At 53.8% G+C, this 12,902-nt stretch overlaps 1 protein-coding gene across 1 annotated transcript in view; it reads left to right on the forward strand.

Annotated features, from left to right (window-relative positions):
- Nucleotides 1–6,714: 6,714 nt before the first annotated feature.
- The window catches only part of Crhr1 (corticotropin releasing hormone receptor 1), a 40,914-nt gene continuing 34,726 nt past the window's right edge, over nucleotides 6,715–12,902 (forward strand). The window contains exon 1 of the mRNA XM_055592260.1: nucleotides 6,715–6,948. Within this exon, the coding sequence (XP_055448235.1) occupies nucleotides 6,916–6,948 (33 nt within the window). The 5' untranslated portion in view covers nucleotides 6,715–6,915. The remainder of the gene's footprint in view (nucleotides 6,949–12,902) is intronic.

Consider the following 12,902-nt stretch of genomic DNA (forward strand, 5'->3'; position numbering starts at 1 on the left):
TGTGTGTGTGTGTGTGTGTGTGTGTGTGTGTGTGTGTGTGTGTGTGTGTGTGTCTGCAGAGACCAAAAGAGGGCACCAGAATTTCTGGGGCTGAAATTACTGGCGGCTATGAGCTGTCCAGTGTGGGTGCTGGGAACGGAGCTAGGGCGCTCTATGCTAGAGGAAATGTTTCTCAGAGCAGGGAATGAGGCTCCTCTGTGATTTCCATGCAGAATGGGATCCTGCGTTTGGACCTGGTCTCCTGGAGTGACACATCTTCCATGTATGCTGCCACCGCACTGCCTGGGACGGAGGTCCCGTGGGTGTTTCAAGCCAGGTAGCTCCTTGTTTGAGGATGCATAGTTTTGTACTTTGTTGGATATCACTGCAGAATCCCGAGACCCTGGATGCCAACAAAAATCCCCGCACCCATGGTAATCCAAATATCTTTAGACATTGCCAAAGACTCTCCCCAGACTGGGCACAAAAGATCCTGTGGTCTACAGCCTCTGGAAGTGATTTCTCTATAGAGATAAGTGGGTGTGTGCCCTTCCTTTCAAAAAAATTTTGCTTCTACTTCCAGAATATTTGCATGCAAACTTTTTTTTTTTTTTTTTTTTTTTGAGACAGGGTTTCTCTGTGTAGCCTTGGCTATCCTGGACTCTCTTTGTAGACCAGGTTGGCCTCAAACTCACAGAGATCTCCCTGCCTCTGCCTGCCCAAGTGTTGGGATTACAGGCATAGGCGTGCACCACCGGACCTGGCTCATGCAAACCTTTTCACTTCCATGCACCTTTAAAAAGTTCTGTTACGGAGACAGGTGTGGTGGCACACCTCTAATCCCAGCGGCCAAGAGGCAGAGGCAGGTCGATCTCTGTGAGTTTGTGGCCAGCACAATCTACAAAGCGTGTTCCAGGACAGCTAGGGCTGTTACACAGAGAAACCCTGTCTCAAAAGGAAAAAAAAAAAAAAAGTTTTCTTACAAAAGAACAAAATAAATACAAATAAACAAAACACATCACATACCAAAATTAACCAGACCCTAAATCTATGTAATTCAATGAACTATACAATTTATTTGCATGTTTTAACAATAAACTTACAAAAATTAATAAAAAGAACCAACCAATAAACTTCAATAGACTTCTTGGCCCTGCTTAATAAATGCAAAAATATGGTAATTGTGCTACGGATAAGTATACACAGCGTGCTTGATTGATGCAAATTCAGACTTGGGGAAAGGCAAGGAGGAGCCACAAGAATTCTTTGACCATGTCACTGCCAAGCCTCATCCTCATAGTCTGTCTCATCCTGAGGTGTCACTTTTCCGGAACTGAAGACTTCTCTAAATTATAGCGAAACTCCCTAGAGGACCAGGTTCAAGCCGTCTCTCCACGGTATACTGGAAACATCCAGAGTTGGACTCAAGAACATGGAGCTGCCTGTGGCTAGCCAGCTGGGTGACCATGGGCAAGGCGTCAGGTTTCTGTGTGGCTTTCCTAACTGAAAAAGGCTGCCAAGGCCTCCATCGCAGAGCTGTTCCCGGGATTCAATGAGGAAGCGTTTCTGAAAGAGCTGAGCCCTGAAAACTGCCTCCCCAAACCTGGTGTTCTACCTGTAGTTCTAAAGGATCGAACGAAAGATGCCACGCCCTTTCCCCAGCCTGCCTCCTGCCACCACCAGCTTCCTATGCCCCGTGATTGGTCTCTGAGGGAATCTCCTGCCTTGAAAGTCTTTCTCTCTTGCCACCCTCACCTGTCCACATTCTCTTCCCTTGACCCATCTCTTCTGGAAACCTTATCCTCTGACAAAGGCATTAAGAGCCAAGCCAGGTTGACACCAGAATCCCACCCCCAAATCCAGGACAGTGCTGGGTACATCTCTAGAAAGAGAACGTTGGCGATGGCCATTTATAACATTCAATAATGAAAATGGCAGTCGGGCTGGGGCAGGGCTTAGTTGGTGGAATAGTTTCTGGAAGCCCCGGGGCTGAACGGGAGCACTGCATAAACCAGGCATGGTGACACATTCCTGTAGTCTTGGGACTTGGCGGCGGAGGCCATAGAATTCGAAGTTCAAGTCATCCTTGGCTATTTGGTGAGTTCAAGGCCAATCTGGGCTACATAATAATTTCTCTCTCAAGAAAATAAAAAAAGCAAGCGAGACAGTTTACCAGGTAAAAGTTCACTTTGCACACAAGTCTGATGATCTGAGTTCCATCCCAGGAACCCACATAAAAGCCAGGTGCAAGGGTACACAATCCTACAGCGAAATGGGATACGGAGATGGGAGGACAAAGCCTCACATGTGTGTCATAGTATGTATGCTCGCACAACCGTCACACACGCAATAAATAACAATAATAATAGGAAGGTTTGTGTTGTTGTTTTTTGAGGCAGGGTTTCTCTGCGTAACAGTCCTGGTTATCCCGGAACTCACTTTGTAGACAAGGCTGGTCTCAAACTCACAGAGATCTGCCTGCCCCTGCCTCCTGAGTGCTGGTGTTAAAGGTGTGCCCCACCACAATGTGGTCAATACTTTGAGGGGGAGGGGGTGGCTAATACCTGTTAATAATCATTTTCACCTTTACATGTGGAAGTTGAGAACTGACTTCTGAAAGTTGTCCTCTGACTTCTACACAGATGCTGGGGCATGAGTGTGTGCCCACACTCACACAAATTTTAAAAAAGAACTCAAATGGCAGGGCTGTGGTGGCACACGCCTTTAATCTCAGCACTCAGGAGGATCTCTGAGTTTGAGGCCAGCCTGGTCTACAGAGCAAGTTTCAGGACAGCTAGGGCTACCCAGAGAAACCCTGTCACACACAAAAATGAGAAAGGGGAGGGGAGAGAATTTAAATGGCACAAGGCACTGCACATGAAACACTTTACACACGTAAGCATATGAACAGGCACCTTCCAGATCGTATAAAAGCCTTGCTGCCCCTTCTATAGAACTTCTCTGTTGGCAGTATTAATATCCCTGCCACAGTGCCCAGTCTATTGTTGACTCAATTTTGCTAGCTTTTCAGTTATTTATCAAAGCGACTGTATCCCACACCGGGCTGTGAACACTCTGAGGGCTAGGACCCTGGCACATTAATCACTATTAGCGTTGGCATCCCACGGTGACCGGCATATAGTTGCTGCTCATTAAATGTTTGCTGATGAAGTGGAGTACCTAACGCTGTCTCCCAGCGTTCCTGGAACTTTAAAGACTGTTCTTTAAAATGCCATTTTCCTGGCTGCATCCTTGGGACTGGGGCTACGGGGAAGTATGATCCAAAAACTGATGGGGGCCTGACAGCTGTGCTGACAGGGTGGGACAAGGTAAGTGGAAAAGAGAGAATAAGTGTCCACATACACCAAAGCCATCTGTAGGCCTACTGGATCTTCTAGGGTTATTTGTTTTTTTTAATAATTTATTTGTTTTCTATGCATTGTTGTTTTGCCTGCATGTTTGTATGTGAGAGTATTGTATCCCCAGGAACTGGAGTTGCGGACAGTTGTGAGCTGCCATGTGGGAGGTGGGGATTGAACTCGGGTCCTCTTGAGGAGCAGTCAATGCACTTAACCCCTGAGCCGTCTCACCAGCCCTTATCCTATTTTCTAGGTTTTTAATTGCATCTTTATTTTTTTTTTAATTTCCCTTCCTAGTCATGTATTCCCACTGTATTTGCAATAGTGTCAGCTGTGACCAATTAGAAATGTAAAAATAGCAGGGGCCCTGATGGAGCGCGCCTATAATTTCCAGCACTTGGGGGGCTGAGGTAAGGAGACTGCCATGAGTTGGAGGCCAGCCTGGGCCACTAAGACTCTGCTGCAATAAGTAAGTAGACCTGGTTCTTAGTCACAAGTGATCTGAGAGGTTTGAGACCTTCTGTCTCACCGGAGTGTCTGCCACCATCCATGGGCGTGCACACACACACACACACACACACACACACACACACACACATTGCTACTGTCCTTACATTTCTCTGCTATCTGAGGGTGTTTCTGAATGAAAGCTGATTCCTGCTTGGATCTAAGACTGAACAGAGAGGCTGGAGAGATGGCTCAGTGGTTAAGAACACTGCCTGCTCTTCAAAGGGACACAGGTTCAATTCCTGGCACCCACACGGCAGTTCACAACTGTCTGTAGTTCCAAGGGATCTGACACCTTCACACTAATGCACATAAAATAAAGTTAAATAAATAAGACTGAACAGAGGGAGTGATGAGAAGAGTGTGGGAGGGCTTGGGCAGCGGAAAGAAGGTTCAGATGGGGCCAAGCAGGTCCAGAGCAGGGTGAGGGGAGACCACCCAGGAGCCCGGGCTGTGGGGACAGGGTGATGGCAGAGGTTGAGCTAGTGTTGTCCCTGGCAGAGAGCCAAGCCTTTGAAGGTAAAAGGTTGCAGTGTCTAGACAAATACAAGGGGATACTGAGAACTGTTGAACTGCGGCTCTCAGAACAAGTTGGATCCTGGCATGAAACCCAAGGACCGGCTCCAGCCTGGGGTCCTGATGGAGTTAAGGTCACGGAATAACACAGCCAGGGTGAGCCGGACTGGAGACACTCCCGGGGAATAGGTATTCACAGGCTCAAAGCCAGATGAATCAGGGCTGATTTCTGCGAGCTGATGGCATTAGCATATTTAAAGATCATGTCAAGGGGAGGAGGGTGAGCTCAGAGCTGAAATCCGCTGCTGTTTACTGAGCCCCAGGAGTCAGAATCCAAAGAAAGGCAGCCAGCCCTGATGCTGTCCTTCCCCCACAGACTATACTCCAAGGCCAGGGCTGAGATATGGCCCTGGGGCTCCAGCTAGCCTCTTCTCCCTCCTCCCATCCGTCAGTCCAGGGTTCCAGGGCCCTTCTCAAGAATCTCCTTCCTGCCAAGAATTTCCTGGAAGAGCACCTGGTGCACTCTATCTTGATGATGACCATGGGAGGGGCACCGTGCCAAGCGCTCCCCCTCCAACCCCCCCACCAGGAGGTACACATTTCCGTGCCCATTTAATAAGTGAAAATATTGACGCCCTGTTAAATCATTCTCTAGAGCTGTCCAGCTTGAACTCGGAAGAGCCTAGACTCCAGCCCAGGCTGCCTGACTCCAGGACCAGTAGGCTACCTGGTCACTCTGCATTTCCCTTTTGCTGTAGGGGACAGTAAGTTGGCAGACTGGTTAGTTTGTCCATAAGTCGGTCTCTCTGGGACTGACTGGAGTGAGTCACTGCCCTGAACCTGAAGACACAGGACTTTGCCTCACTGGAATGCGCTCTCTCATTCCTCAACGGCTAAGCCCATGTGACCAGTAGGTTGAGCTAGTGCTCCTGGAGCCCCAGCACCCCCAAATCCATCAAGGCCAAGCCTCCCAGGGACACTGAGCTGGGAGTACGGAGATTTGAACAAGCCACGCTCCCCTGTGCCTCAGTTTCCTCACCAATAAACGATCACTTCACCTACAGCAACCCCAGCTCCAAAATGACTATCAGCCGGGCACCTAGCTGCGCTGGATCTTGCCCAGTGTGCCGAGAACAGAGGATAAGGGAGAGGGGTCGCACAAAGCAGAGCCCAGAGACGTCAGGCTCAGCCGGACTTTAAAGGGAGCTGGTCCCAGCCCTGGGAACTTGCCTCTCTCTCTCAGTGCTTCTGCGTACTCGGGAGCACGCACCGCGGGCGCTGGAGACCCGGTTCCGAGGGGTGAGGATGTATCTGCCCCGGGAGGGCGGAAACTAGAACAACAGTCCACCTAGCGAGCTGTTTTTCAGGCCGGAGCGCAGTTAGATAGCCAACCCAGAGGAAGACCCCAGATCTGGCGGGACAGCGTTCCAGCCCCGAGAGTTTGGCCAGGAGGGGGCGCTGTGGCGCCCTCCGCGCCCTCCAGGCTGGGTTCCCAGCTGCGTCCCCAGCGTCGCGGCGCACTGCGCGCCCCGCTCTCCCCTCCTTAAAGTCCAGGCGCCCAGCCCGCCGTCTCCACTTCATCTTGGAGACCCGAAGTAGGGCCTGGACCAAACTGACAGACTCTTAGTATGACAAAAGGAACGAATGGATGAACGACTGAGAAGGGAAGGGCTCTGCCGCAGAGCTTTGGCGTCTCAGCACTCCCTGGGTGTGTCTAAGCCAGAAACGGGCGAAGGGCTGGGACTGCAGGTCCACCCCAGGCTCCCGTCCCCACCGAGGTGGGGGAGGCTGCGGACCTCCCGGCTGGCCGCGAGGCGGGAACGACCCAAATGTAGTTCCTGGCTTCTTGTTTGCGCGTAGGCTGAGCTTTGTGGAGCTCGCCCTATTCTCTCCAGCTCCTCCCAGCCTCCTAACCGCCCCCTACCCGAGCCCCGCAAGTATCCCGAGCCCCCCCGGGAACGCCCCCCCCCCGGTCTCCACATCCAGCCGCACAGGAGGCTAGAGGAGAGAGGCTGCCGGCTCTCCAGCCACCGGATCCCAGCCTCCCCCCCCCCCCCCGCTGCCGGGGCCGCCACGGCTGCCCTCGCGCCCCGCCGCAAGCCAGGGTGCGGGGAGAGGGGGTCCAGCCCAGCCAGGGCCGGGGGCCGGGGCTGGACAACGAACCGAGGAGGCGGGAGCCCGCAGCCGGCGGAGGGGCGAGGCGCGGGGGGAGGGACCAAGGGGGAGAGGAGGAAGAAAGAGGAGGGGACGCAAGGCGAGGGGGCGGGGAGCCGAGGCGAGAGGCGGGCGGGCCGTGGGGGAGGCGGCGGGGCGGCGCGGGCTCCAGGCAGCAGAGAGGTGGCCGGGCTGAGCCGGGAGGCGCCGGCCAGACCTGCTCGCCGAGGGAGAGCCAGGGCGAGGCGGGGCTGGAGGGCGCGAAGCCAGGCGCCGAGGCGCAGCGCAGCGGGCCCCGGGGAGGACCGGCCGCCCACCAGAGACCGCAGCCGCCCGCCTTCCGCCCGGGGGATGTCGGAACGACCCGGGCATCGGGGACGCTGACGGAGCCAGACCGAGGATGGGACGGCGCCCGCAGCTCCGGCTGGTGAAGGTGAGCGCGGAGCGACCCCGCCGGGCATCCGGGGAGCCCCGGGCGGGACGAGCGCAGGGCAGGCGTGGGCAAGGGTGCTGGGGGGAGGGGACCCGGGAAGCCGGCGCGCCCCGGGAGGCTGGGGCGCAGCCCGCTGTCCTCTTACCTGGACCCCCGGAGCCGAGCTACCGAGGCAGAGGGAGAACTCCGGTGCGGAAAAGAGAGGGTAGTGGCGAAGCCGCGGCGCTGCCGGAGGAGGAGGAGGGGGTCCGCCCACTCGAGGAACCCCGGCTTGGCGCGGAGAAGCGCTGCGGTTTTGGTGGCCCGAAGCGCCGTCCCCTTCGGGGCTCGGAAGGGGGTCCCTGACCCCGCCGGACAGACACCCTCGGAGCCGGCCCTGTCCGGGTCCCGGGCGCGCTCTCCTGCCGGTTCCCAGGTTCGGGAGGTAGACGCGGCCGGCGCGCCGCGGCCCTCGATTCCCGTAGCATCTCCGAAAGGCGACGGTGCCGCGCGCGCCCCGGGGTCCGGCCGGTCCTCTGGGGCGCCACAGCCCCGGAGCGCGACGCCGTCTCTCTCTCGGCGCGCTCGCTCCTGCCGCCGGGCTTGGGGGAAGCGGTTCCGCCCGGAGTTTTCGGAAAGTCTCCAGCGAAGTTCGGGGGCTGCGCAGGGGTGGGCAGAGCCCGGGAAGACCTGGGTGCTTCTCAGTGCGGCGGCAGCCTGGGGACCCGGGCCACTCTGCCCGTGCCCAGCGCGTCTCGGCGCCCGCGGGTTCGCTGGATGCCAGCACTTCAGGACCGGTGCCTGGGAAGGTGAGTGGGCCTGGATAACGCAGCCTGGCCGCCCGGGTTGCCATGCGGGGGTCTCGGGGCTGTGCAGGGGCGACAGGGACCTCCTGAGCCCCAAGCAGAGACATCTGGTCCCAGAGCGATTGTGTTCGAGACGTTTAAGTGGATTTGAGAGGTGCTGACTGACAGACCGATTTTTCCATCGGTTGTTAAACAGACTGCACATTCACTTGCTCGAAAAGCGTGAGTTAAACCACCACGCCTCTAAAATGTGACTGACCGTTCCGCTCACCAGTGGCTTGGGTTCCCATGTCCTCCCTCTCCAAAGGCTCAAGGGTTGTCTTCAAATCTAAGGGGGTCTCAGTGAACCGAAGGGCTGGAGCCCGAGATTGTTTTCTGGGCAACCAGAGTCCCCCACAAGTGGGGAGATTGAATAGATAAGCATCGATGGAAGTATTTTCCAAAGCTTCCTGGGTACTGAGCCTTGATCTAAATTCACAGGGAGGTTAGAATGCAGTCTTTAAAGCGAATTAAAAAAAAAAAATCGGCTATGGATTATCTCCAAGTTTACATGGAAATGGATCCATGTTCTTTCTGAAGCCATTCTTAGAATTTGTGTGCAACGACCTATTTAGAATACCCATATTTTCTTAAAAGGTCCTTTTTTTTTTTTTCTTGTTCCTACTGGCTACTGGGAGATGGGGGACTTATCCTACCCGAGACACCCAGCGTGTGCTCAGGAAACCCACCGAGGAGCAGGGAAGGTGGTATTTGTATGGCACGCACATTTGCCAGTGTCTGCCTAGCTGCTTTGTAAATATCAAGTCATTCAGCCGTCATAACAGCCCAAGAAGTGGGAATTCTATCTCAGGCAGAGAGAATCTAAGCTGCTTGTTGAGAGAGGGGCACTGTGAGGTTGGCAGTCAACAGCCTGACCCTGTTCTTAGCGCCTGCGCACAGAATTCGCTCCTGCCTAAGTCTTTGCTTGGCCTTCGCCAGTAAAAATTCTAGCCACTTAAAACTCACTCTCAAAGCCTGAGAGCCTTCGAGTTTCATCAGTTTGAACATCTGAATCTAGGGAACTTGGAGATCATGAAGGGCGGGGGGGGGGGGGGGGCCGGGGGCTTGGGGCGGGGGGGGAAGGCGGGGGGGGGGGGGGGGGGGGGGGGGGGGGAGCGCTGTTGCTGATGACTGACAGGAAAGCCATGCTTGGAAAAGGGTCACTCAGGAGCTTTATAGTGTGTCTTTCACATTGAACTGCTTATAGAGCATTGTGGGAGAGTGTGAGAAAGATGAAGAACGTGTGTGTGTGTGTGTGTGTGTGTGTGTGTGTGTGTGTGTGTGTGGTGTCACCCCCACTGTTCTGGCCTGGAGATAGATCTATGTTCGAGTGACAGCTGATTCCTGACGGTAACTGTAAGGGATGGACTAGACCTGGGTGAGTTCTTCAAGGACAGCGAGTGTCTAGTGGCTTCCAGAAAAAACAGTTTCATTGCTGTTGTTACTGCTTTTTGCAATTTAGAAGCATTAGGCAGAGTCTACAAGCCAGGGAAAGAAATGACTGTGCCATAGCTTCTGTGACCAGTTTAACAATAATCCCTACAGGTCCTGTCTTTAAGAACAGGTCTGAGCTGGGTGCTGTGGCGCAGGCCTGTGGTCCCAGCACTCAGGGAGGCAGAGGCAGGCGGATCTCTGTGAGTTGGAGACCAGCCTGGTCTACAGAGTGAGTGCATGACAGCCTCGGCTACACAGAAAAACCCTGTCTTGAAAATAAAATAACAGGTCTGAGCATTGCCGTGGCCATCTGACAGCCCTCTCCCTTGCTATGTCACAGCTCCAGGCTTGTCTCATGCCATTTCTGAGCCATCAGAGGGAGACTGCCCTTCTCTGTGGGAAGAGGTCCTCTCTTCCATTGTTTCTTTGCTTAAGTTAATAATGTAGTTGGGTTTCCTAGAGGTGTTGGGAGGGATAGAAGGCAAAAAAGGGGGGGGGAGCCAGGGTGGGACTGTGGGGTGTGGAGTGGCCTGGCCACAGACCTGAAGCACAGCAGGAAAGGGAGACCTAAAATGAGGGCAAACCATGGGATTTGATCTCCAGTTAAGGGGGCAACCTGGCTGGTCGGCCCCTTCCCAAAGCTTGCAGACATGAAAAAGCAAGCCACTGGCCTAGAGCTCACATGGAAAATTCATTCCTTACCCTTGCTGGCATTTGACTTCTTGGGGAGCAGCAGCAGCCAGCAAAGATCGGCCTCACAGAAGCAGTTTAGGGATCAGATGTACCCTTTGGATCCACTGCTTTAGTGTCTAAAGTCTTGCCAAGAGCCAGTGCTCTGCTCCTAGGGAGCGAGAATGATGAGGAAGTCAGCCTCAATAGAGGGACCAAGGTGCAAGGCTGAGAATTTCAGTAGGGAAACGCATAGGCCATCGCTTGGCCTGACCTTGCTGTGAGTTCTGCATCCAATGGGCTGTGTGATGTCAAGTCTCTGAGCTGCAGTTTCTTCATCTGTGCCCTGAGCGCAGAACTGATTCCCTTTAACCCATTTGTCTCTCAAAGGTTCCGTTAGGGCTGCAACCTTACTTGGGAAGAACAGGTCCAGCAAAGTGATTGCCCGGCTCTGCTCCTCTTCATCTAGGGACATCGATGTATGGAGACCAAGTCTTGTTCTCTGGGCCTTGGTAGCCCCAGCTGCCATTTTCCCTTCACAGGAGGTGTTTACCAGACACCTGGGGGCTAAGGCCAGGGTTGTTTTGTCACCCCCTCCTGTTAGTCGATGCAGTTGGGATAAAGGCCCTCCCGTGGGCCTTGGGTATCACCTCAAAACAGAGTTGCCTAAGATGAAAAGGCAGAAAAGCAAAGACACCACAGATAGGGAGAACACCAGAACCTCCCCTTCAGCCGCTGTGGTTATTAGAAAAGAGAAAAGAAAGCAGCAGGCCCCAGGACAGTTCTGGAGCACAGTGACTGGAGCCTAAGGGGGGTGGGGGAGGAAGCCACGTAGAGAGTCTGGGAACACTGAGTGAGCCCAGCAAGGTCCTGCCCTTCCTGCCTCCTTCTGGGTGACAGGAGAGCTGAGGGTGCTGTCTCTCATCTCAGATTCCACCTCGGCCATTTCTGGACTCTCTGGAAACGAGAGCCCATTGGGGACGGAAGGACAGGTGGAGATGTTGACTGCAGCTTCCTGGTCAAACAATGAATTGTTAATTATAAATGACCCCATCCTGTCAGCAGAGGCACTTGTAAGCCATACACGGAGTCCTCTTAAAATGCCCATCGCCAGCCATCTTGTTGTTGGCCAGGCATTCTCTTGTGGGAGATGAGAACATCGGTGAAGCAGATGCGGGCAAATCCCGACTCTGCTATGAGGGTCTGTGTCTGCTTCTTCATGCTTTAAAAGCTAGAGGGGAAAGACGAAGCTGGAGAGAGTGCGAGCTCAGGACAGTGCCTGCCGGGAGACCTGCTGGGAGAGTACGAGGACCTGAGAGTGGGTCCCGTCCCGGACTCCAATCATATGCAAACTTGGGCACACAGAGGCCAGGTGGATGTCCGTGTCCAGGCTGTCACTAGACGCCAGGCGGAAGTCCATGGTCCATGCTCCCACTGACTGTAAAGGACACGGAAGCGTCTTCTGCAGTGGTATTGATGACTGCAGACTCACGTTTGAGAAACAGAGACAGGGAAGGCTTCAAAAGTGACAAAAGGCAGCCGTCAGAGAGAACTCTTAAAAATTGTGGTAAGGATTGCTGAAGTGCAGCTCTCCACAATAGAGGGCCACTCGTGGGGGTGGGGGCGGGGAGGGACTCATTTTTCTTTGAGGGGCTGACCACGGGGAGTTAGACCACGCTTCAGTGGCTATAAATAGACTCGCTTTTTGTCGGGGAGAGACCCCAGGGCTGGAGGGATGGACCCTGAGAGGACTGGAAAGTAAGGGTGATGGGAGGGGGAACCTGAGCGTGGCAGCTTATAGCAACTTCAACACTGGCTGCCTATGAAGACAAGTGGATCCCTGAAGCTCATTCATTAGCCAGCCCAGCCAGCCTAATCAATGAGCTTCAGTTTCAGGGAAAGCTGCTGTCTGATAAAATACCGCTGAAGAGTCATAGAGGGAAGATACCCGATATTCATCTCTGTCCTACATACACGCGGACACACACATGCGTGCACATGTTAGCATGCATTATCCACACCAACAAGCACATATGTCACATACACAACGCAACCCACTTGCACACTCGCCCCAAAATTGGGAAAATGGCGTAACCACGATTTCTCGCGTGTTGGGTGTGGAACGAAAACAGCGCTAAAGTGTCCAGCACACAATCTGCCTCTAATAAGTATGGTCCTAGAGTGGTCCTATAAGATATCCTGCCAATGTCCCCAGTCTAAGAAAGGCCGCTAGAGGTGTTGGGGGAGGGGGCTGGGGATGTGGCTCGCTTGGAAGTTTGCCTAGCGTGCAGGAAGTCCTAGGCTTGACCCCTGGCACTATAGAAACCAGGCATGGTGGCTCATACGTCTGTCATCCAGCACCCAGGTAATGACAAGAGGATTAGAAGAGGATTAGAAGTTCTTGGTCATTCTGGGCTACATGAGATCCAAACAAACAAAAAACCAGAAGAGGAGGAGAAGGATGGGGGAAAAGGAGGAATGTGTGGAGTGGGGAGGAGAAGACATACCCGGTGCTTTTCACCTTTTGCTCCCTAGGGGAAAAGGCTAGAGTCCCCAAACCTGCAGCTGAGCTCAAGGTCAGAGGCCACGTTGACCTGTAGAAGCATTTGTCAGCAAAAGGAGGATCATCCAATGTGACTAATTTTCAGGTGCAGGCGATTATTTTGAAAACACCTCTGTGGAGTCTGCCAGGCAACAGGGTATTAACCACTTATTTTAGATTTAGAAGCAGGAGCCGCTTCTGTGAAATCAAAAGGCCTAGCCTCTCAGAATTTCACCTCAGAACCAGGACAGGCCCTTCCTTTTGTATAACATGGACATGTCTGGATTCAGCTCCAGGACACAGGTCCCTGTGCCCAGAGCTACCTGTTGAGATGTCCCAACTTTGGCAGTTGTCCACCAGAAAAAATGTTCCTGGATCTCAGGGAGATGCTATGGAAACAGATAATCCTGCCGCCAGCCTGCTGGGCCCAGAGAATAGCAACCACAGGGGCCCCGTGTTGGTCTGAGTGGCACCCACCCTCCTCC

Source organism: Psammomys obesus, unplaced genomic scaffold (genome assembly GCF_907164565.1).
Source record: "Psammomys obesus unplaced genomic scaffold, mPsaObe1.curated_primary_1811, whole genome shotgun sequence".
Lineage (NCBI taxonomy): Eukaryota > Metazoa > Chordata > Mammalia > Rodentia > Muridae > Psammomys > Psammomys obesus.